Source organism: Enoplosus armatus, chromosome 18 (genome assembly GCF_043641665.1).
Source record: "Enoplosus armatus isolate fEnoArm2 chromosome 18, fEnoArm2.hap1, whole genome shotgun sequence".
Lineage (NCBI taxonomy): Eukaryota > Metazoa > Chordata > Actinopteri > Centrarchiformes > Enoplosidae > Enoplosus > Enoplosus armatus.
In genome coordinates, this window is record NC_092197.1 from 393,091 (window position 1) to 414,340 (window position 21,250).

Below are 21,250 nucleotides of genomic sequence, written 5' to 3' on the forward strand. Positions count from 1 at the left end.
CACACACTGCGGGTGAAGCAGCCTGTCCCTGAAGGAGCTGCCCAGTGCTGCCAGAGTGTCCTGCATGGGATGGGACCTGTTCTCCCTCAGGGATGATAGCTTAGCCATCATCCACTTTTCTCCCACCACCTCCACTGAGTCCAGGGGGCATCCCAGAACAGAGCTGGCCTTCCTAATCAGTCTGTCCAGTTGCTTCCTGTCAGCAGCTGAGATGCTGCTGCCCCAGCAGACCACTCCATAAAAGATGGCCAATGCCACCACTGAGTCAAAGAAGGTCTTCAGGAGTGCCCTCTGCACTGGCCCTTCTTGTACAGTGCAGTTGTGTTGTCAGTCCAGTCCAGTTTATTGTTCAGGTGAACACCCAGGTACTTGTAAGATTTCAGATACCTGATCAAATCTGTTGAAGAAGATATTCAGATCATTCACCCACTTCCCCCACAGGCTGGGAGTTGGGTTCCCTAAAACCAGAGATGGTTTTAAGGCCCTTCCAGACTCCACTGATATTATTCTGCTGCAGCTGATCCTCCATCTTCCTCCTATAGCTCTTTTAACCATACCTGATCCTCCACCTCAGCTCCTTCTGCACGTTCTTCAGCTCCTCCTTGTTTCCTGACTTAAAGGCCCTCTTCTTTTCCTTGAGGAGAGCTTTTATGTCCAGGATAATCCAGGGTTGTTGGAAAAACACAGTACAGTCCTGGTGGGTACGGTATTTTCCACACAAGTTAATATAGTCCGTTATGCAGTGTGTGTGACTGTCAATGTCCTCCCCATGAGGATCACAGAGTACTTCCCACACCGTTGTGTCAAAACAGTCCCTCAAAGCCTCGTCAGCTTCGTCGGACCATCTTTTCACTGTGTGAGAGACAGCTGGCTGCCTGAGTACTAGGGGTTTGTACACAGGCAGGAGGTGCACCAGGTTGTGATCAGATCTTCCCAGGGGAGGGAGGGGTGATGAGTTATATGCCTCCTTGGTGTTGGCATGAAACAAGTCCAGCATCTTATTGTCTCTTGTGCGGCATGTGACATACTGGGTGAAGGTGGGCAGGGTGGAGGACGGAGAGGCATGGTTAAAGTCCTCAGAGATAAGAAGGAGGGCATGCAGGTGCTGTGTCTGCAGCCTGCCTGTGACAGAGTGGAGGACGTCACAGGCCGCGTCAGCGTCAGCAGAGGGGGGAATATACGCCGCTATCACAACATGTGTGAATTCTCTCCGTAGATAGTATGGTCTCATGCTAATGTCCTTACTGCAGAGTTGTTCTTTAATAGTGATGTGCCCAGAGTTATACCATCTGTCATTAACAAACACTGCCAGCCCTCCTCCTTTCCTCTTACCACTCTCCTTAGTCCTGTCCACCCGCATCAGCTGGAAACCGCCCAGCGTGGTTAAAATAACAAAGTAAGAGAAAAAGAGGGGAAAAAAGTCAACGGTGAGCGAGACCTGCTGCAACAGGCTACCACTAGTGCAGCGCCATCTTGGATCACCTGACCAAGCATCTGACCAATCACAAACATGGACACGTCTACTGGCAGCAGAGTGGCATATTTTACAGAGTTAAGTTAAACGCATCATCCAGGCTAAAAGCAACACAGCTGCAGCTGCCAAATGCAGGAAAGACAGCTGGCAAACAGTCATCACTGTGTGAATGAAGGCTTCTAAAATTTAGAGGATTCATATCTCAAACTGAAACTAGTTCACACATTAATCTCGAGCAGGTTAGACTACTGTAACGCTCAATAAGTAGGACGGCTCCAGCTCATTCAAAATGCTAAATTCACTAAAAGTAAGATTATACTATAGTCAAAATGTCAAAATGGCCCGTTAGCTGACTTTGGCCGGCCAGCTAATATTAGCTCGCTGATCGGACAGGATTCAGCTATGGAGATGGGACGAATCAAAGAGTGGGCTCTTTTAAGTGTAACATGGCTAATATTTAGCATTACCCCTGTTTATTTTATTATCTGAGATGTAGTGGAGGTAGGGTGTTGGAGATCAGATGTCCAGGTTTGGGACAGAGTATGAGTCTGGACCTCTTTAGCACGAGAGAATAGCTAGGAGTCAGGTTCAAAGAAATCACTGGAGATGATCAGAGTTCAATGCTATAGAGTTTATTCTTTCACAAGAGATCAACCCGAGCTGGCTCCGGAGCCGAGCTGAAAACAGAATGACTGTGCTCGCTCTTATATAGCCTAAAAGTCCCCACCTTCCTAGATGGACAATGTTGAATTCTCTACCTCTTTTTTTAAAAACCACCTAACTCTTGAAAATAATGGTGTCGTATCTTCAGAATTTGAAATGGTCGAGGCCCCTGCTGGACAAAGTCCAGACATGGTTCTTGATACCAATGTAGCAGGAAGATTCCTGACATACTTCTGACACCATTCTTTTTGGGCGTTTTCAGACCACATTTTTTAAAAAACTTTATGATTTTAGAAGTTTCAGCCAACAATTTAATTATTCATGCAAACCTAACGTTAGATATTAACATAATTCATATACTGAGTACATTGATTATCATTTACTATGTTTATAATACAGAGCACTGTTCAGTGAAAGGTTACTTCTCAACTACAACATGGGGTAGTGGTTTGGTATTTTCAAAGCAATTATTTCAGCGCTTTGCACACCTACGCGCACCTTTCAACACCAGGATGATAATGGGTTGAGCCAGACCTTTCTCCAAAGTGTGGAGGTTTTCAACACGTTTAATAAGACAGAATGAAAGAGAGAGAGAGAAGTCAAAGTGGGTAAGTGATGACCATAAACACGAGGAGAACAAGATGTCTATTTGATTAAATTTATTTTATCCTACACGAACGCTGGTTTGTCTCACAGAACTTCTCTCAGTTCAGTGACTGTCAGGACTCAGTACAGAAGCCCATTCATCATGTTCCATTATCAACAGTAGGAGATACAGATTCTTATTCATTAAACCATGAACCTCTGGTTCTGATTGACAGGTATAAAATTAAAGTCGAGATGAAACAGCATTTTGAGAGTATCTCGCTTCCATATTGTGACGTATCTCAAAACAGGGCAGGTAGGCGGGATGTAACGTTGAGAGGAATTTGATTTGACTGTTGAAAAGTGGGCGTGTCATAACCGACGTCCCATGCTGTTGCTAGCTAGCTAACTAATGAATCTTAGCTCTGTGCCACTAAAAATTGAAGGTTGATTGATGGTTGGATGTCATGATATTATTGGTTGGAGCTTCTGTCAGCACACCACATATTTTGTTCTAAAGGAAGTACACGACTGGCTTTTGGAATACATTTTTTGTGGGATTTTTTGTATTTCTTTGCATATATTGTTAAATAGGTGCACAATATGACCGGGGATTTTTTATTTCATCTTGACTTTAACAGTCTAAACAACGTACTAATTCAGTTGCCAATGTATATGAACCTGGAGGTAACCATAGCAACAACATTCAATTCAATTCAAGTCAATTCAATTCATGTTATTGTTATAGTTTTACGTCACGATACAGTTAACTAACCTAGCCATGGCGTCTTCCTGGGGTCAGAAACTCCACTCCTGCACCAGGCCTCCACCCTGTCCATCACATTCATATATCATCATGTAATATTTCTTATGCCGTTAACAAGAGGCGTAAATTTAGAGTGAAGTGGACCAGCTAGGTGCTCTGTATTTAGCCCATCCGTGAAGGGTCAGGGACTATGTCAGTCATGTGAGTGTCAGAGTCTGCGTCACAGCCGGTGTTTATGATGTTTTGAGTTGAACAGTCCTCAGTGCCCCCAGCAAATTGCAGAAATACTCTTTTTATTTTTTCATCCTGAATGCACAGTGCACCCCCCCGCCTCTTGTACTGGGTCTCTGCCCTGTTTACATCAGCAATACAGGTCCAATGATTATTTTGGCTTTTAGCCACACACCACTTTGAATGATCCCGAGTAGACTCCCAGTCACCCAGATCAGTTTTTACAGTTTTAATATTGAACACTTTATGAATGCCGCGTACACAATAGGAAGGTTTACGGCCAGCCTGGCAGCCCCAGGTCTGGACATCCAGATCACTGTCGACTTCTTGTGCAATCGTGACGTAAAGATCTCCAACTGCAAGAACAACAAGAAAATAGGAGCCATGTTACACAGACTTTAAAACTCCAGTGTTTCTAACTTATTAGCCAACAAAAGGTGATTACAGTTTGAAAACTTTGAGTTGTTCTTATTTTAACGTTGGCAGCTTTATTTTTAAAGCTAATCCTAATTACTCAATAAGGGATTTGAAAGGATTTGGATTTGATAAGCAGATTTGATGCTGGATTCAGTTTCAACAAAATACCATCAAACCCTCATCACCTCACTGATACACTTTTAGTCATCAATCCTCATCACCATTGTCCATCCTTTATAACAGTTCAGTGGTTTGCTACTGTGGCTGGCAAGCTAACTAGTAACATGCTAGTGCTAGCCAGTAGCTAGCCGACAATAGCTTGATCCCTTCCAATCAGCAAGCTAGCTAGCTTGGTTGCTAACCGAACAGTCACGACTGATTGTAATCCATCCGGCGTCTCAGCGGAGCGGTTTATACTTTATGTAAAAGTGGATGGTGCGACTCCATTTAGAACTCTCTGGTCCCTCAGAGTTTGGCACTGTCGACATGGTTTGTAATTGGTCAATGGTGAGAAATTTGTGCATCAGAGTTCAACGCCAAAACTCAGTGTGGATTTACTTTGTGAGTAATACATCAGTAAAAGAAGAAAAGAATAACATAAAAATAATGATAGATGTGAGTTTTTAGAAGTGCTTTAAAAGATGGTACTAGTTTGGTCTGAGATGCTCAGACAGTGAGTCACACATGTACGTAAAGTATTTAAGTAAGATTGATTGATATTAAACTTGTGACCACTATGTATTACCATAATTTAAACATTAAAGCATATAGTATATGTTTAACTTTTCTTAGCAGCATTTTATTTACCACTACTTCTACTATGTGACAAACGTGCAGACATCTCACCTCTCGGCTGATCTGACTCTTGTTTAGCAATGCTATGAAAAGCCTTGTTTCCACTTGATCTCAGCAGCCGCATATTATTGGGTGGAGGAAGTTGGGCCCAGTTGACAGCGTCCCTCAGCTCGTGATGAAAGTCCAGTGGAACATCATGTTCAAATGGGAAAGCTCTGATGTACTGCAGATGGCTACCTGGAACCAGTACAACGTGACACATTCACAGTCACATTCAGTTCAACCGCTAAGACGTAAATGTTTTTTAACTGAGCTCATTACCTATATGTCTGAACTGGTCGTAAGGGAACGTTACACAGATAAACATCTGAGCATTTCTTGCTCCGCTGTTGGGCCAGAAATGATTTTGGTCTCTTCTGAAAGGGAACTGTGGGGTGCTGTGTAAGAGCCAGACTCCTGTGCCGGTTTTAGTCACCATCAGAACTCCTGGGGAACATGAACAGTTACACAGCAGGTCTTTAAATGTAAAATGGCTGCATTTAGATAGTTTCAATTTTCCTCATTCTCCCACTCACACACTGATGGTAGTGACAACCCTGTGATCAGGACCAGCCACTCTACATCCGGAGCCACAGCCGTCCCCAGGTCACCTGAAGCAGCTACACCGGACTTACAGGACTTACCACTGTAGTAAGCCAAGTAATAGGAAGCTTTTAACAAATCAAAACTCATCTGATGAACTGGTGTTTGACTGGCAATGCTGGTGTTTTCACACGTCTCCAGCAGCTTGCCTCCACTTTTCCCAACTTTTAAAAACTCAAAGATTTTTTGTGTGCTACATCAGAGCGAAGTGAACTTTCGATGTGATCAATCAGTCTGATGCTGACGCATTACTAAATTAGTTACGATGACGATGAAAACAATCATCTTACTCGTGAAATATTTTATAATAATATAATTGCACATTTCCCCTGAAGGGTTATATTTATATTTATATTTCATAAAAGTCTAACGTCTTCTGAAATATTGTCTTTATTTTAGGGACAGCGGAGGACCAGTACTGTCATAGTGATTGGTCCCAGTTGCATGACATGTTTGACCAGTTGCCTGCACAGTCGTAAACCTGCCACCTGACCTATGAGAACACACCAGATTTAATTTAATTTGCAGTAAGCCTGATCCTCAAATGTCTTCTCTCATTTAAATGTCTCATCTCATCTGTCTAGATGTCATCTAAGACAGCTTTGGTTTCTCTAACCTTCTCTTCTTGTTGGTGTCTTAAGGCCTTAAGGAGACTGACAAGAACTGGTTCCCAGTCTTCCCAATATAAATAACGAATGTTCTCTGTTTACCTTTACTGTGGCCAAACGAGTCAGAAGCATGACATCCTGGAGGTTGATCGCTGTAGCTGATGAATCCAAAGTCTTGTGGCTACAGAAGGAGAAAGATTCACGAAGCCTTTCATAAATCGATAGAATCCCTCGATTCAGCAGCTGTAATGACTTATAATGTACAACCACAGCATGAGTTCATCATCTACTTCTGAGGCAGTCTTGTCTTTCGAACAAACACTGTATATAATACATGTTTGACTGTATCATCATGTCAGAGAAATATTGATAGATAAATAAATATGAATCATAAATGTGCTGCCACTCAGAGGTGATCCACCTGCACCTGTCATCATAGTAAAAACATTGATCATTATCATGAGGTGCACCTTTCATCCAGCGCTTCATCTGTTTTATAAGCTACTCATCTAGTGGATGATAGACGTGTAAACTGGTGTCACTCTGGATCAGTCTCTGGCAGTGCAGGATTCAGCTTTACATCTCTGACACCACGTCTGCACCAACACTGACCTGGCAGGTCTTAAAGTTAGATTCACACCTTATTCTCAAAGATGATGTATTATTATCAGGAGAACCAGACCAATGACTCTCACCATTGATCTGATTGGAGTAAAGAGGGGCCGCAGGGTGTTTGCCAGGACCCCATTGGGATGGTTAATGAGTTTGTGGGGTCAGAGGGTCCTGGCGGCCCTCCAGGTGAAGCAGTGGGTTTCGGGGGTACCATCGTTGTCACTCCATTTGAATTTGAATCAATGTAAAGATACTCCAAACCAGTTGGGGTGTGAGGTTCCAGTCTGGGCACCTTGTATAAGATGAACCTGATGATAAACAGTCAGAAAAAAGTCAAGTGGAAGACTCGAAAGTATTAACCAAATCAAACAACCTGTCAAATACACCTGTTTGCTACATCAGGACCCTTTGAAGGATTTAGACGGTTGACTAGAAGTCCAGGTGTTGCCTCACCAATCCACAGCACCATTGTTGTTATCTCTGCAGGTCACAGAGCCCTCAGACCCCCAGCAGAGCAGACTGACCACCAGGATGAACCTCCACATCCTGAAACACTGCAGCAGCCCCACAGAAGCACTTGAACCTGGTTCACGTCGGGCCCTTTCACTCTTCACTCTGTTAGTGTGCAGTTTTCACGTCGGCCTTTTGTTTGAAAAAGACCCAGAATCACAAAGACAAGCTGGGGATACTTTATATTAAGGTCCTTGTAATAAGCCTTAGTTAATAGGTAAGAAGGACCTTATAAGATGCTTATTAACATTATGTGTTAATGATAATGTTAATGACGTGATAACAGCATTTGAGCGTGATGGCCACCGTGTGAACATGGTGAACAGATATATGATGTGAGACTATCTGAAACAGGCCTGTCACGTTTAAACAGAGGCATTAAAAAAACATTTGAAAGGCCAAGATCCAAGACCTGAGGCAACAGATGAAAACAGGTTCCCTGTCTTTGAAATTTGAAATTGAAAACAAGATGGTTAAATAAAGTCAGCTTCCTGCTTTATGTTGTAATCTTCAGCTTCCTGAGTTTTAAAGATTGTAAAATGTTGGTTTGTTGTTTTTATTCAGAAAAAGTCACATGAAACGTGGCTCATGCTGCAGGTCTCACAGCTATGTGCAACACTTCCTTTAGGCTGCAAACTCATTGCTTTGCCTGAACATAGTTCACCGAGGCAGGGTTAGGACCGAAACACAACTCTGTAGAGAAACAGGCGTGAAACCACTTACTTTGTCTTCTCTAATGTGACTGCAGCACTCCTGGATGACTCCTTCACCTAAACTCTTCTTCTTCTCTTTGTACCTCTGTCCGTCACCCCCTCACATCAAACCACCTAAAATCAACCAATCAACAACCCCCAGCTCTCTGCCGCCCAACAGGCTTTTAATACATTCACATGAATTGGTCTCCATTTATGGTCACACAGCCTTGTACAAGAAGGAAGCTAGAGACTGTTTTTTTGCTAAGGTCAATATTAATGTGCACCTTGTCCCTCACAAATAAACTAGTCTGCAGGCAGACTGGAGACAAGTTAACCCTTTCATGCATGTATTATGACAGCCTCAGGATTTCAGAGTGTTTTTATTTCTCTTTAGGCATGAAAAAAAAAATCCACTCGGGTGGACAGCATGCGTTTGAGTTTTCAACTGAAGAAATATGTATTTAACACACCAATGAATAAAATGGAAATTTTAACAGTTGTATTACTCCTTAAATTTTATTTACCTGCAAAGGTGTCCTACTATAGAAGGATTGGCAAGGTATTCCTGAGCTGCTCAGCGTTCCTGGCCTTCCGTTGGCCATCTTGGTTTTGAGACATTTGTGTTGCACTTACAACGGCTGGCCAGTGGGTGGCAGCGTATGGGATGACGCACCAGCGTCAACTGTGGTGGTTGATGTGCAACTACACCATTAAAACCCATGCAGATACAAGAAAACAGCTTTTGAATAGCTGTCCACTGTAGTGACCACTATGCGTGAAAGGGTTAACGGAAACACTCATGAAGGGTTAGTTTGACAGCAGGGGTCCCCTGACTCTCCATGATGGGGGTCCCCTGACTCTCCATGATGGGGGTCCCCTGACTCTTCATTTAGGGGTCCCCTGACTCTCCATGATGGGGGTCCCCTGACTCTTTATGATGGCGGTCCCCTGACTCTTCACGTAGGGGTCCCCTGACTCTTCATGATGGGGGTCCCTTGACTCCTCATGTAGGGGTCCCCTGACTCTTCATGATGGGGGTCCCCTGACTCTTCACGTAGGGGTCCCCTGACTCTTGAAGTAGCGCCACCATCGGGTCAAAAGTTTAATTTGTCCAGTATTTCAGACCAAATACCTTCATTAGCAACATTAGGTTGCTACCACGCTAAGCTAAGATGGTGAACATGGAAGAGTGTGTGTGTGCTATATAAATGCAGCCATTTACATCATCATGTTAACATTGTCGTTGTGCACATGTTAGCATGCAAACGTTAGCATTCAGCTCAAAGTACAGCCTCACAGAGCTGCTAGCGTGGCTATAGATGCTGACATCAAGTGTGAAACACTGTGTTCGTCTCTCTGCAGCTGACCATCTTTCCTTCTCTCAGATCTCAAGTTATTCAAAGACAGAAGCTGCAGTTTCTCTTACAGCACAAACAGGAGTTGACACTGGAAGAACAGGAGTCACAGATCTTTATTCATCATAGTTCATTAAGAAGCTAAAAGTGATTTGAGAGATCTACATGTGATTCATTAAACCATGATGAATGTGTGTTGGACTGTTGGACATTCAGAGCAGAGGCCTGGAGACGTGGATCATCTTCAACTGCTTTCATGTTTAATGCAGACTCCAACAGATGAGTCAGTTGAGATACTGACAGGGTACTACACCAAGATATTAAGCCATATTGTACTTTATTATTAATAATATAATATCATTGATATCTGCTCAGTGAATATCCTGAGTAAAACAGTAATTTGCTTTTTTAAATCATCAGCCACATTGAGGCATTTATCTTCAGAGACGTCTTTATATCTTTCTGCTGCATCCCTGAGCTTGTTCATGTTTCTGTTCAGTTCTCAGCCCCCCAGTTAGACTCTCATCATACAGCATGTCATTAACATCAGTCCTCATCAGCGATGTCGTGCTGCCTCCATCTCACAGTCACCACTGAATAAGATAAACAGAAGGAGCTTCGGTTGATTCAAAGAACAACTGATGATCCAGATAATTAATGAAGATTTTATTGGAGATAATTCATGATTCAAAGAAAATCCCATCGGATGTGGAAATGACCACAAGGTATCAGTCAAACCTGTAAAAAGTTTGAATTAAGGAGTAACACGTTTAATTTGACTCTGCTAATAACTGACACACAGGAGCTGTGATGCTTCACACTGTGACACTGATACTGCAGCAGTGACACTCCAAAAACATGTAGCAGAGGGCAACAGACTGCTAACAGACTGCTAACTAGCAAACAACAGACTGCTAACAGACATGGACGTCATGAAGGTACTTGAGTTAAAAAAAAATTACTTTTAACACCAGAATCATACAATGCCATGAAAACACACCTGGAAACAGAGTATACTGGTAAATTACACAGTTGTTAAACAATAATGAACATTGTTGATGACACTGACATGGCTCAGACCTGGAGACTGAACCAGATCGTGTTTAGATATTTTAGCATTTTATGTAAATACGTGATGTCGTTATATATTTGAGTTCAGACTCAGATACACACTAATATGACTATTATTAATATAAACTGTAATGATCAATGTTGAGACACACAGATGGACCTTCTCACTTGCTGCAGTGATGCACAGGTGTAGTCCGGGACACTGTGACATCACTGTGGGTGTGGTTACTCATTGCAGTGTGTCATCAGTCTAGACCTCACTACCCCTCTTGTCATCTGTCTTCTTTTTAAAGAATTTACGGTAAATGTACTTCAGCCCGGCTCGCAGCCTGTCGTCTGCTCGACTTGACATTTGTTTGAGTTTGTGAACCTTCTCTGTGTCTCCTCTCTTCTCCATCTCCTGAATCAGGAAGTCCAGGTGGACGTAAGTGGACAGTGAGACAACATTCAGGGCGATCTTCTCCAGGTTCTCAACATGCTGGTAGGCCTCATCCAGCAAACGTGTTTTGTTTGTTTCGAGGTTTTCCATTTCAGTCTGAAGAGTTTGTAAAAGGTTGTTTTTCTTCTCAGTTTCTGCTTTATTCTTTTCATACTTCTCTTTCACATCTTGTAGAGTTTTATTAACTTTCCTTGTCTTGTTCACAAACCTCCAGTTTTCTTTCACGTGAGCTGATACGGGACACTTCCTGGTGCATACAGTGCAGCGGCTGCCACTCATGACCTGACAGGCTTTGGGGAACCAGGCTACAGTGCATCCAGGATAGTGACAGTTCTCCTCACAGATGGTGCAGCAGGTAGCTGCATTATAGAGAAACAACCCCCACATCCCACTGTCGATACGTTTTGTCTCTTTGTAGACCTCATCAACTTCCACAGTGAAATTCTCGTTGCTCTTCATCTCTAGTTCATATTTATTCAGACCTTCCCGAGTCTGTTGGATTTCTTTCTGTTTCAGTTCAGTCAACTCGATCTTGTCTTCCAGGTTTTGGATGCAGGCTGTCAGTCTGATTCGCTCTTTCAGAACGTCCACGGTCACCTCCAGCTGCTGAGGTGGAGTTTTTTCCAGGAAGGCTGTGAACTGACTCATTCCATTCATTGTTATTTTATATGCATGTTGACGTTCTTCTGTGTCCTCTGTCCTGTCTTCATTCAGGCAGTTATCAAACAGGAAGCGAACAGGTTGATTCTTTTCATTGGTGGCGAACTTGACGTTTGCAGCCTTGAGGGCCTCCAGAGCGTTTCTGGGTGTTATGCCATTCGAGTGTGTGAGGAGGGCAACGATGTTCTTCTCAATGTCTTTTCCAAACAGAGACACCACTGAATTGAATATGTATGACTGTCGGTCACTCAGTCGGCACTCTGTTGCCTTCAGCACCAGACCCACTACATTAATCTCATGGACTCCATCCTCTGAGCGGAACAAGTCAAATAATCTTTGACCGGTGTGGACGTCTTGTTCGATCCCACTGGTGCTCCCGAATCCAGGAGTGTCGATGATGGTCAGAGAGTAGGGCAGAGTTTCATCTTCAAACCCAAAGATCTCGTACATGATCACATCTGGTGTCTGACTTTCTGTCTGACTTTTCTTGCCTTCTGCTACGATATCAAACCAGACATTGTCCTCCCACTGCACTCCCATGGCGTAGTTGACCAGAGCGTTGATCAGAGTAGATTTTCCTGATCCTGTTTCTCCAACAAGCAAGATGGTTTTGTTTATCTTGTTCAGACATTTTTCACCAAGAGTCATTCTTGTTAGCGTTCCAATGTTCTTCTTCTGTGGTGTCAGCTGGTAGACAGAAGGAGATCCTGATTGGATCAGAACTTTGCAGATGATGTTGTCATATCTGGATGAGGTTTTAGTGTTCCTGTAGAAAAGGAAAGACAGGTGATTTATTAAAAGCTTTTCAGGCCCCTGATCCTGAAGCTGCCACCATCAGCTCACAGGTGACCCCCCCCAGCTTCTACCTGTGTTCTAACAGGCCAGTGTGGTGTGTGTACAGGTGTGTGTGAGTGATTGTCCTCCACTTTGTGTCAGGTGACCCTCCACATCATCCATTACACAGACGTATTATCATGTGTGTCGGCATTACTCACATTGCCATGGTAACAGCTTCACAGGAGCTTGAGGATGGAGCACCTTATGAGTTCTCTGGATGAAAGACAAACAAGTGAAAGTGAAATACTATCAGGTTATCTTTGTGCAGTTGTATCTAACCCACAGCAACACACAACAGTTTAACTCTTATGTTGATTCAAATCTGCAATTTACCATCCTGAAGACAGAGAATCATAACAAAAAGCTAAAAAGATTTCAATCTGAACCGCAGACATTTTAAAATAGGAGGTTCCTCTATCTGGAAAACAGCAGTTAATGGATGTAACTCCAGTTCTATGAGTACATGTATAGTCCTCGCAGGGGCTTCACTATTGGTAACCACTGGAGGCGAAGGCCGTTAGGGATGTGATGTACTCCCAGCTGGGGCTGAATCTGTGCATAAAGCAGCTGCAGACTGGGCCAAAAGCAACCCGAGTAACCGCTTGGTGCCCCCACAGACGCTTAATCAGACACAGATTAACACACACAACCAGACGTCATGTCCCTGAGTGATGTGAGCGTTAGTGACGCAGGTGACCCACAGAGACCTCAGGCTGCTTCTCCAAACTGGGACTTTCACTAATAATGCTGCTCTTCCTGCTAGAGTTATAATCATGATTATTTTGATCAATATTGACATCACAATTATTTATCACGATTATTATTATTGATTTTTAGGGACAAAATGTTTTTATTGCACTTTCACATTCAAATAAACAGAGCACTGCTTTCACTTCATGTTACGCTTCATTCCTGCTAATCTTTGCATGAAAAGAAGACCGCTCCTTAATACTGTACTACACATATGAACAGAAACAAAAACTGGACCAAAACTTTTCACAGCGTCGCTGTTACGGACGTCTGAGGTGACGCTTTCATCGTACTGCAGTTTGTGCGTTCTGCACTCTTCGCATATGATTTGTTCTTAACATACTTGGGATGAAGATCCGTTTGGAGGGACTAGCTGTTCGCCTTCTGCTGCAGACGTTTGACTTTCGTTTTGTCCCTCTGCTCTCGGTTGTACGTCAGTCTTCTACTCCGGACTGTGGCCGCAACATCCAGGACTTTTACGCACTGGCTGCCGCTGCAGGGCGCACGCACAGCGCCGTGGCCGCTCCCCAAAAACAAACCCTGCACTCTGGTACAACAAAGCGCGGAGATGGTCTGGCTATGCGAGACACAAAAGTGAAACCAAAACATCTCGGTCGCCCCCTGGGGCCTGGTTGTTAGTTGAGGAAGCGCAGCAGAGTTTTCTATAGAAACACTAATATCACAGCCGGACATGTTCTCATCTTCATCTCATGTCACTGTTCTTCTATCAGGACATGTGAATGAATCATATGAAAGTCACATGTCCAGTTATTAGACATTAGACAGTTTCTCACCTGCTGTCGGGTTCACAGAGCTCTCTGAGAGAGGCAACAGGAGCAGACAGCGGTTTATATAAGGGGGGGGGGGGGGGGGGGGGGGGCGGGGGCTCTCTGTGGTCACATGACTTCACAGAAACAGACTCTCAGACAGAAAGCTGGTTCTGTGGACGTTGTGACTGAATGAATGTTGTTCTGTCAGCAGTTAGTTTGTAGGACGCCTGTACACCCACCATGCAGCTGAACAGTTACCCCTCAGAGGATCAGTCAAGACGTACCTCATCTCATCAGAAACATATGAAGAAGAGAACCGTCCTCCATCCCTTCACTTCCTGCTTCACTGAGAGCTTCAAGTCACACAGTTTCTCTGAAATCACGTGACACAAAATCCCCTTTCAACAGGAAGGTAATCACAGAGCTTTACATAAGACAGAAACATACAAAGGAACCACAAGACAATATAACAAAGACACATACATGTAATAAAACACAAGACAACAGATTCAAAACGACAGTTTTAAGCTCTGATTGAAAAGAACTGAGACCTGAAGATTTCCAGGAGTTTGTTTCAGAAGTGTGGATCATAAAAACTGAATGCTGCTTCTGCAGGTTCAGTTTGGACTCTGGGGACCTGAACCAGACCAGACCAGAAATAAACCACTCAGTGCTTCATAAACCAACAGTAGTATTTTACACACAGGAAGCCAGTGTAAAGATCTGAGAACTGGACTGATGTGGTCTCTCCTGGACTTAGTGAGGACTGTGACTCAGCTGCGGCTGTCTGATCTGAGATCTGTAAAGGCAGTGTTACAGTAGTTGAGACTGAAGACCAACGCATGGACAAGTTGTTTTATTCTTCAGGTGACAGTCAGGCTTTATCTTCACCTGCTGTCTTGTTGTGTTTCTCTTTTTATTCCTTTTTAAGTGTAAAGCACTTTGAGCTGCATGTTTTGTATGAAAGGTGCTATTATTATGATTATGATTATGATTATGATTATTATCCCAAGAAGCCAACTGGAAAGCAGACAGACGGTGGATAAGACAATACAGACCCCCGACCAGCAGTCTGCTGCAGGGATGAAGACGATGAAGAGGAGTGTCTGAAGGTGAAGAAACTGTCGAGCAGCAGCACATGAAGAGCTGCAGGAGAACAAACACATAAAAGTCCATGTGCAGACATCTGTAACATCTGTAACATCTGTATTACTCCAGCAGTGCAGCTCCTGACTCTGGCCACCAGAGGGCAGCGAGTGCTCGTGATGTCAGACACGACACAAACACAAACCTGAGAAATAAAATCAAAATAGACGAAGTTTAGCTCGCTAAGTGTTCGAATGACTGACTTTACAGGGACTTAATGTCTGATAAGTAAATTAATACTGAGCTGATGAATACAGGTCAGATTCATTTGTGTAGCAACAACAAGGAGATTCAAAGTGCTTCACTGAAGACAGAAAGAGAAACCAAATACCATTAAAGACATAAATATGGTTTTAAACGTAAAAATAAAAATGAGTCATAATAAACTATTTTAATTCAAGCAGTCAGAGACAAACAGAGCAGCTGATTAGCAAAACAACTTGTTTCCTTCATGAACTGAAGGTTAATAAGATGATTATTCATCACTGTTTACCAGCTCAGCTGATCACACAACACTTCCTGTGTGTCTTTCAAAATAATACATAACAAAAGCCATTTAAGTGAAGGCAGTGGAAGACTTTTACTGTGAAACAACCACAGGAAGTGTTGACAATGCTAGCGATGTTAGCTAACAAACATTTTGTTTGTTTTTACGAGTAGAAAATATACAAGTAACGTTACTATTGAATCATGAAACACAGTATCTTTAGCAGTACTAGTAGTATTTATTGATGTATTTATGTTATTCAAACAGCGGGTCTCTAAGGTAACAGGTTTAATGAGAAACACGAGAGGACTGAGCAGCCAATCACAGGACAGATCATTAGATCTCCATAGCAACCACGGGTCGTTTGGGGAAGGGCTGCTTCACTTCCTGTTTGTTGTTTCCAGCTGGAGATAAAAACGTTAAAGTGTCGGTGAGTTATTAGAGTTTTTATAACTAACTGCTGTCACGAGCTTTTAAAGCTAAAGACGGGACACGGTGTAGACCAGGCCAGACCAGAACCAGAACCAGAACCACTCTGGTCCTTTACTCTAGTAAAAGTAGCAATACTGCCGCATAAAAATACTTTAAATACAGCCCTGTACTCAAAGTACTCATACTGCTGTTGTACTATTATTTCTTATATTAATGATGTTAATACTGATTCAGGTGCAGGAGAAATGTAGTGCAGTTGAAGTATAAAGTACTTCAACATTACAAAGAAGTACTTTACTTGAGTAAATGTACAATGTGGTGTATCTTTGGAGAAGCTTGATCATCTTTACAAACACAGGTGAGATGTTCTAGAAGCTCACCTGTTAATCACCTCAATTAATACCTGTTGTACAGATTAGCCAATCAGAGGCCAGAGCTGACCGCAGTCATCACTGATGAAACTCGTCGTCAGCAAACTAAAAGCTGCAGGATGTGAATGATTTACTGATGTTTCTCTGCGGCTCTGACAGACTCATGATAATGTGGATGATGATCAGCTGTAGTGAGCCGGTCTCAGAGACTCAGGACTCCTCTGGACCTGGACTTGACCAGATCCCTGTTTGTCCCAACTGGGCCAGTTAGCAGCTCCTTTTATCCTCAGATAAACTCCTTCAGAGTTGTCTCTGAATTTTTGTATGTGATTGAAATGCTATTGAAATGTTATTGATTCCTTTAACCAACCTTTTCTGTTGCTGCTGTCAGGGATGGCGGGGACGTCGAGACACGATCGAGAGATGGCGATGAACGCCAAGCGTCGGCTGTCCGAGTGTTCGGACCCGGTGGAGAGACTCAGACTGCAGTGTCTGGCCAGAGGATCGTCTGGTATCAAAGGTCTGGGCAGGTGAGCTCCTCATGAGTCCTCTACCTGTTCAGCAGCCAATTAGATTTCTCCCAAAGTCAACATGTCAGTGAAGTTATTAGATAAAGAGAAAATATCTAATATTGATATTAGTGGTGGAGGTCCAGAGGGACACCGTGGTCTTAACGAGTCCTCCACAGATTTAACTCTGTCAGACTCATGACGGACACTTTAGAGATGTCCTCTGGAGCCTACATTACCCACAATGCACATCCTTCCTCTGACAGTTGGATGGGAGATTGGGGTGTGTTGTGCTAGAAGCGGCTAATGTAGCCTGCAGCAGAGATGAGCGGCTGTTTCCTGCAGCTAAAATAATAGATAATGGAGACGAAGTAAACCCTGACACAACTAAAGCTTTAATCACTGTAAGATCTGACCTGAGATCTGTGGCTCCACCTGTCTGCTGCTGCTTCCTGGATCTAATATTAAATATAAGCCATACATCTCGGGATACTTTGCATATTACGTTAATGTTCACATCAAGACAAGCAGCTGCCACTAATCAGCTGTTTAGTCACACATTAAGACTGTCAGTGTCTGCAATCATAAATATATATATATATAAATATAAAAGTCACCTTCTGACCAGCAGTCTCACACTGTTTATCTGTTATCATTATCTTCGTCCTCTTCTCAGTGCTGTAACACTGATGTGTGAGTTGATACTAACAACAAGCTAACAGTAATTATATGTGGATGATCATTTATACCTCTATAAAGCACTTCAGGTATCATCTCATGTTCAAACCAGCAACCTGTCAGTCCGTCTCTCAGTCCTGTCTCACTTCCTGTCTGTGGCTCTCAGCCCTCAGCCCATTGGTTCCTACTGAAGACGTCCATCTTTAAAAAGACCTCACAGATATATAGTTTCATGTTTAAAATGTTCAGTCATTTCCTCAAACAGCTGCTGGCTGTAGTTTCTATCAGCGGGGACTATTTACAGTGGTGGATGAATCCACATGTGGAGCTCTGGTGAGTGTTAGTGGCAGCAGGACGGTGTGTGTAGGACTGAGTCAAGATCAACTACAGTGTGTGTCTTCATGGTGATGAAGGAACACAGTGAGGCTCACTGATGGGTTTTAATAATAATAATAATAATAATAAGATATATCAGGTTGTGATACACACACAGTACTTTCTGCTTTGAGTCTGAACATGAAGAGAAACATGTAGAATATCAGCAGACTTCTATTTAAACGAAGATTCAAAGACAAAACGTTTGGACCGACTGGTTTAATCTTTAACAATGTGTTTCATAAGATTATCAAATGTTTTTAATGTCAAATCTGCAAAGTAAGCAGCAGCTACAGCTGTCAGATACATGTAGCGCAGTAAAAAGTACAAAAGCTACAAATAAAAGTATCTCAAAATGGAAATATTCAAGCAAAGTACAAGTACCTCAAAACTGTAGGTAAGTATGCAGCTTGATGTTTACAGTTCAGAGGGTTGTTTTAATCTGCACATGCAGTATTTATACTTTGTGATGATGGTTCCTCTGGCAGTTATGTGCTGAGGTTGGTGTTTTCCTGTGACACATGAACATCATGCTGCGCTCGAGTCAACAGAGGCTGCAGGATGTTGTGATGTGTTTGGGTTTATTGTCACATCATCGTGCTGTTGCTGATTTTGTGGTTTTGTTTGCTGATGCTCAGCTGTTCTCCTAACCTGCATCTACCTGCACAGATACTCACTTCAGAGCGTTCACTCAACTGTTGTACTGAACTCGAGCATTTTCATCTTAAACCACTTTATACTCGTACACAATGATATAATATATAATATATAATATATATAAGTCCACGAGCTACAACTTTAAAATGTCTTTCTGCATGCATGGTGGCGCAGTGGTTAGCACTGTCGCACGGGAGGTAAAGCTTGTTAGAGCGGGTTTGGGGTTCGATTCCCAGCTGCCCCCATCATGTCGAAGTGTCCTTGAGCAAGACACTGAACCCTAAGTTCAGTCCTGATGGAGGCCAGCACCTTGCATGGCGCCGTTGGTGTGTGAATGAGACTTGGCTGTAAAGTGCTTTGGGAACCGTGAAGGTTGAAAAGCGTCATACAAGTGAGATCATTTACCATTTGCATCAGAAGTACTTTGCTGATGATACTTGTGTACTTTTACTGATATAAAAGGTTGGATGCAGTTTTCTTTTGGCACAGTTGTTCCTCCTGACTCAGTGTTTGCTTTTGTCAGAACCTTCAAAATAATGGATGATGACAACAACCGCTCCCTGGACCTGAAGGAGTTCCTGAAGGGTCTGAATGACTACGGGATCCTGATTGAGAAACAAGAGGCCACGGCTCTCTTTCAGCACTTCGACCGCGACGGGAACGGGACCATCGACTTCGACGAGTTTCTCATCACTCTGAGGGTAAATAAACGGACGGGTCGCCGTGCGGCCAAGGGTCGCTTCATGTTGCTTAACTTCCACGATCTGTTATCTGCAGCCGCAGATGTCGAAGGCCAGGAAGGAGGTGGTCATGCAGGCGTTTCGGAAGCTGGATAAGACGGGAGACGGGGTGATCACCATCGAAGACCTGAGAGGGGTTTATAACGCCAAGTACCACCCCAAGTACCAGAACGGGGAGTGGACAGAGGACCAAGTGTTCAGGAAATTCTTGGACAGCTTCGACTCTCCGTATGACAAAGATGGAAAGGTAAGAAACAAGTTTGTGTGTCTGACGCTCAGTGAGTGAGTCAGTTTGTCAGGTCGATGGTTTCTGTAACGTATATTTATGCTGGTGTTACTCTCTGAAGGTGACCCAGGAGGAATTTATGAATTATTACTCTGGTGTGAGTGCGTCCATCGATACAGATGTCTACTTTATAGTGATGATGAGAAACGCCTGGAAACTCTGACTTGGCGTCGTTCTGGTAAAGGAGCTCAGCATTGGGTGGTGGGAGGAGGTTTCTTTCGTAGAAAAGTCTGTATTTTCCTTTTCCCCACAGCGTCTGCTCACTATTTAATGTGGAAACATTCTGCAGAGTATATTGTATGGTTTTATATGTAAAATATACCACAAAAGGAAAAAGACAAAATGAAGTAATATAACCCTGACTCAAAGAAAGAACCATACAACATACGAACCTCAGTGGGTCAGTAGTTTAGTGTCTGTCCAGCAGGTTGTTTGACTCTGGCTTTTCACTGTCGATCAATAAAACTCAAATCATCCTTCGGTTTCAGTTTCTGACTCTGACATGAACAAACGCAGCCTCACTTGCTGTTTCCATCCAAATATGAAGCTTATTGTTAAACGTATCTGTCTCATGAATTTAGTATAAGTGACTCTCTCTTTGTTCCACGTGTGGTATGTGGACAGAGTTACACAGAAAGAGAAACCAAATAAGTGAAATTGACATTTCACTGACGTACAGGTCCTGTAACATTTTTGAGACAAATGTGCTGAGATCGACTCTTCTTTTTCTGCTGTGGTGTCTGTTTGACTTCATGTCCTCTCTGTACAGAATGTCTGTTGTTTCGTCTTTGAATAGCTTGTGTTGTGTTTTGGTTCTATAAATGAGATTGACTCAACTTCTGGCTCCTCACGATGGAAGCCAGCTGATTCATCTGACTTCGTAGTGAAACTTTCGTTCATCGTGTCTGATTCTGTCGTCATGCTGTGACTCAACAGTAAAGTCTTTCTTCTAATCAACAGGTGACCAAAGAGGAGTTTGTCAACTATTACTGTGGAGTCAGCGCCTCCATTGACAGTGATGTCTACTTTATTCTTATGATGAAAAACGCCTGGAAGCTCTGACTCTATTCAGAGGACACAAACTGTGTTGAAGGAACTCCACATCACTTATAATGAATAACTGTTATGTTGTGTTGAGTTTATAAGACGGAGCTGTAATTCATTCTGTTAGAAGAGAACTTCTCTCAGTGAACGTAGTGTCATAGTTTAGAGATTCTGTTTTTAAAAGTTGAATATTATCTTAATGTATATGTTAACATGTTGTAATGCAGGTGAACACAAGGCAACAGAAAGTGTTCATCACAATTCTTTCTATTTTATTGTATGTTGATATGCAACACCAAAGCCTTTGTTTAAATAAAAAACAATATGTCGCAACAGGTACAATCAGTCATTACCATATAGTACAGACAGTATATTCAGCACAGTTGAATCTGGAGTGAAATATTATAATCAGATTTATTCATTCTGAGAAAATAAAGCGTACATTCTGTGTATTGATGTCAGCCGTTGCTGTAAGGAGACATGAGGTGTAGGTTGTGTCAGTTACATTAAGAAGCAGCATTGTGTTTGACGTCTCCACAAACACAAACAGTCAGCTCAGACCCACATCTCACCAGTGCTGTGGTGGGTCCAGGTGTCGGCAGACTGCTTTATAAGAATGAGAAGAACCTGTTCCACCTGCATGAC

General features: G+C 42.9%; 3 protein-coding genes across 4 annotated transcripts; 1 reads left to right on the forward strand and 2 right to left on the reverse strand.

The window, feature by feature from the left end:
- Positions 1–3,650: 3,650 nt before the first annotated feature.
- Positions 3,651–7,338, reverse strand: LOC139301618 (deoxyribonuclease-2-beta-like). The gene is made up of 7 exons (XM_070925057.1): positions 7,247–7,338; positions 6,991–7,101; positions 6,877–6,955; positions 6,284–6,362; positions 5,253–5,417; positions 4,983–5,168; positions 3,651–4,075 (listed from the first exon to the last, which is right to left on the reverse strand). The coding sequence occupies exons 1-7, from the start codon at positions 7,336–7,338 to the stop codon at positions 3,651–3,653; spliced, it is 1,137 nt and encodes a 378-aa protein (XP_070781158.1).
- Positions 7,339–9,451: 2,113 nt separating this feature from the next.
- On the reverse strand, positions 9,452–13,908 carry LOC139301545 (uncharacterized). 2 transcript variants are annotated; one of them, XR_011598877.1, is made up of 4 exons: positions 13,454–13,908; positions 12,519–12,573; positions 10,593–12,289; positions 9,452–9,946 (listed from the first exon to the last, which is right to left on the reverse strand). XR_011598877.1 is itself a non-coding variant. In XM_070924971.1 (3 exons), the coding sequence occupies exons 2-3, from the start codon at positions 12,524–12,526 to the stop codon at positions 10,675–10,677; spliced, it is 1,623 nt and encodes a 540-aa protein (XP_070781072.1). In that variant the 5' UTR covers positions 12,527–12,573; positions 13,454–13,908; the 3' UTR covers positions 9,452–10,674. The 2 variants fall into 2 exon arrangements, 1 of the variants encoding a protein (XP_070781072.1); XM_070924971.1 differs by having other exon boundaries at positions 9,452–12,289.
- Positions 13,909–16,709: 2,801 nt separating this feature from the next.
- On the forward strand, positions 16,710–19,724 carry capslb (calcyphosine-like b). Its single transcript, XM_070925009.1, has 4 exons — positions 16,710–16,846; positions 19,059–19,236; positions 19,313–19,522; positions 19,623–19,724. The coding sequence occupies exons 1-4, from the start codon at positions 16,710–16,712 to the stop codon at positions 19,722–19,724; spliced, it is 627 nt and encodes a 208-aa protein (XP_070781110.1).
- Positions 19,725–21,250: the final 1,526 nt, after the last annotated feature.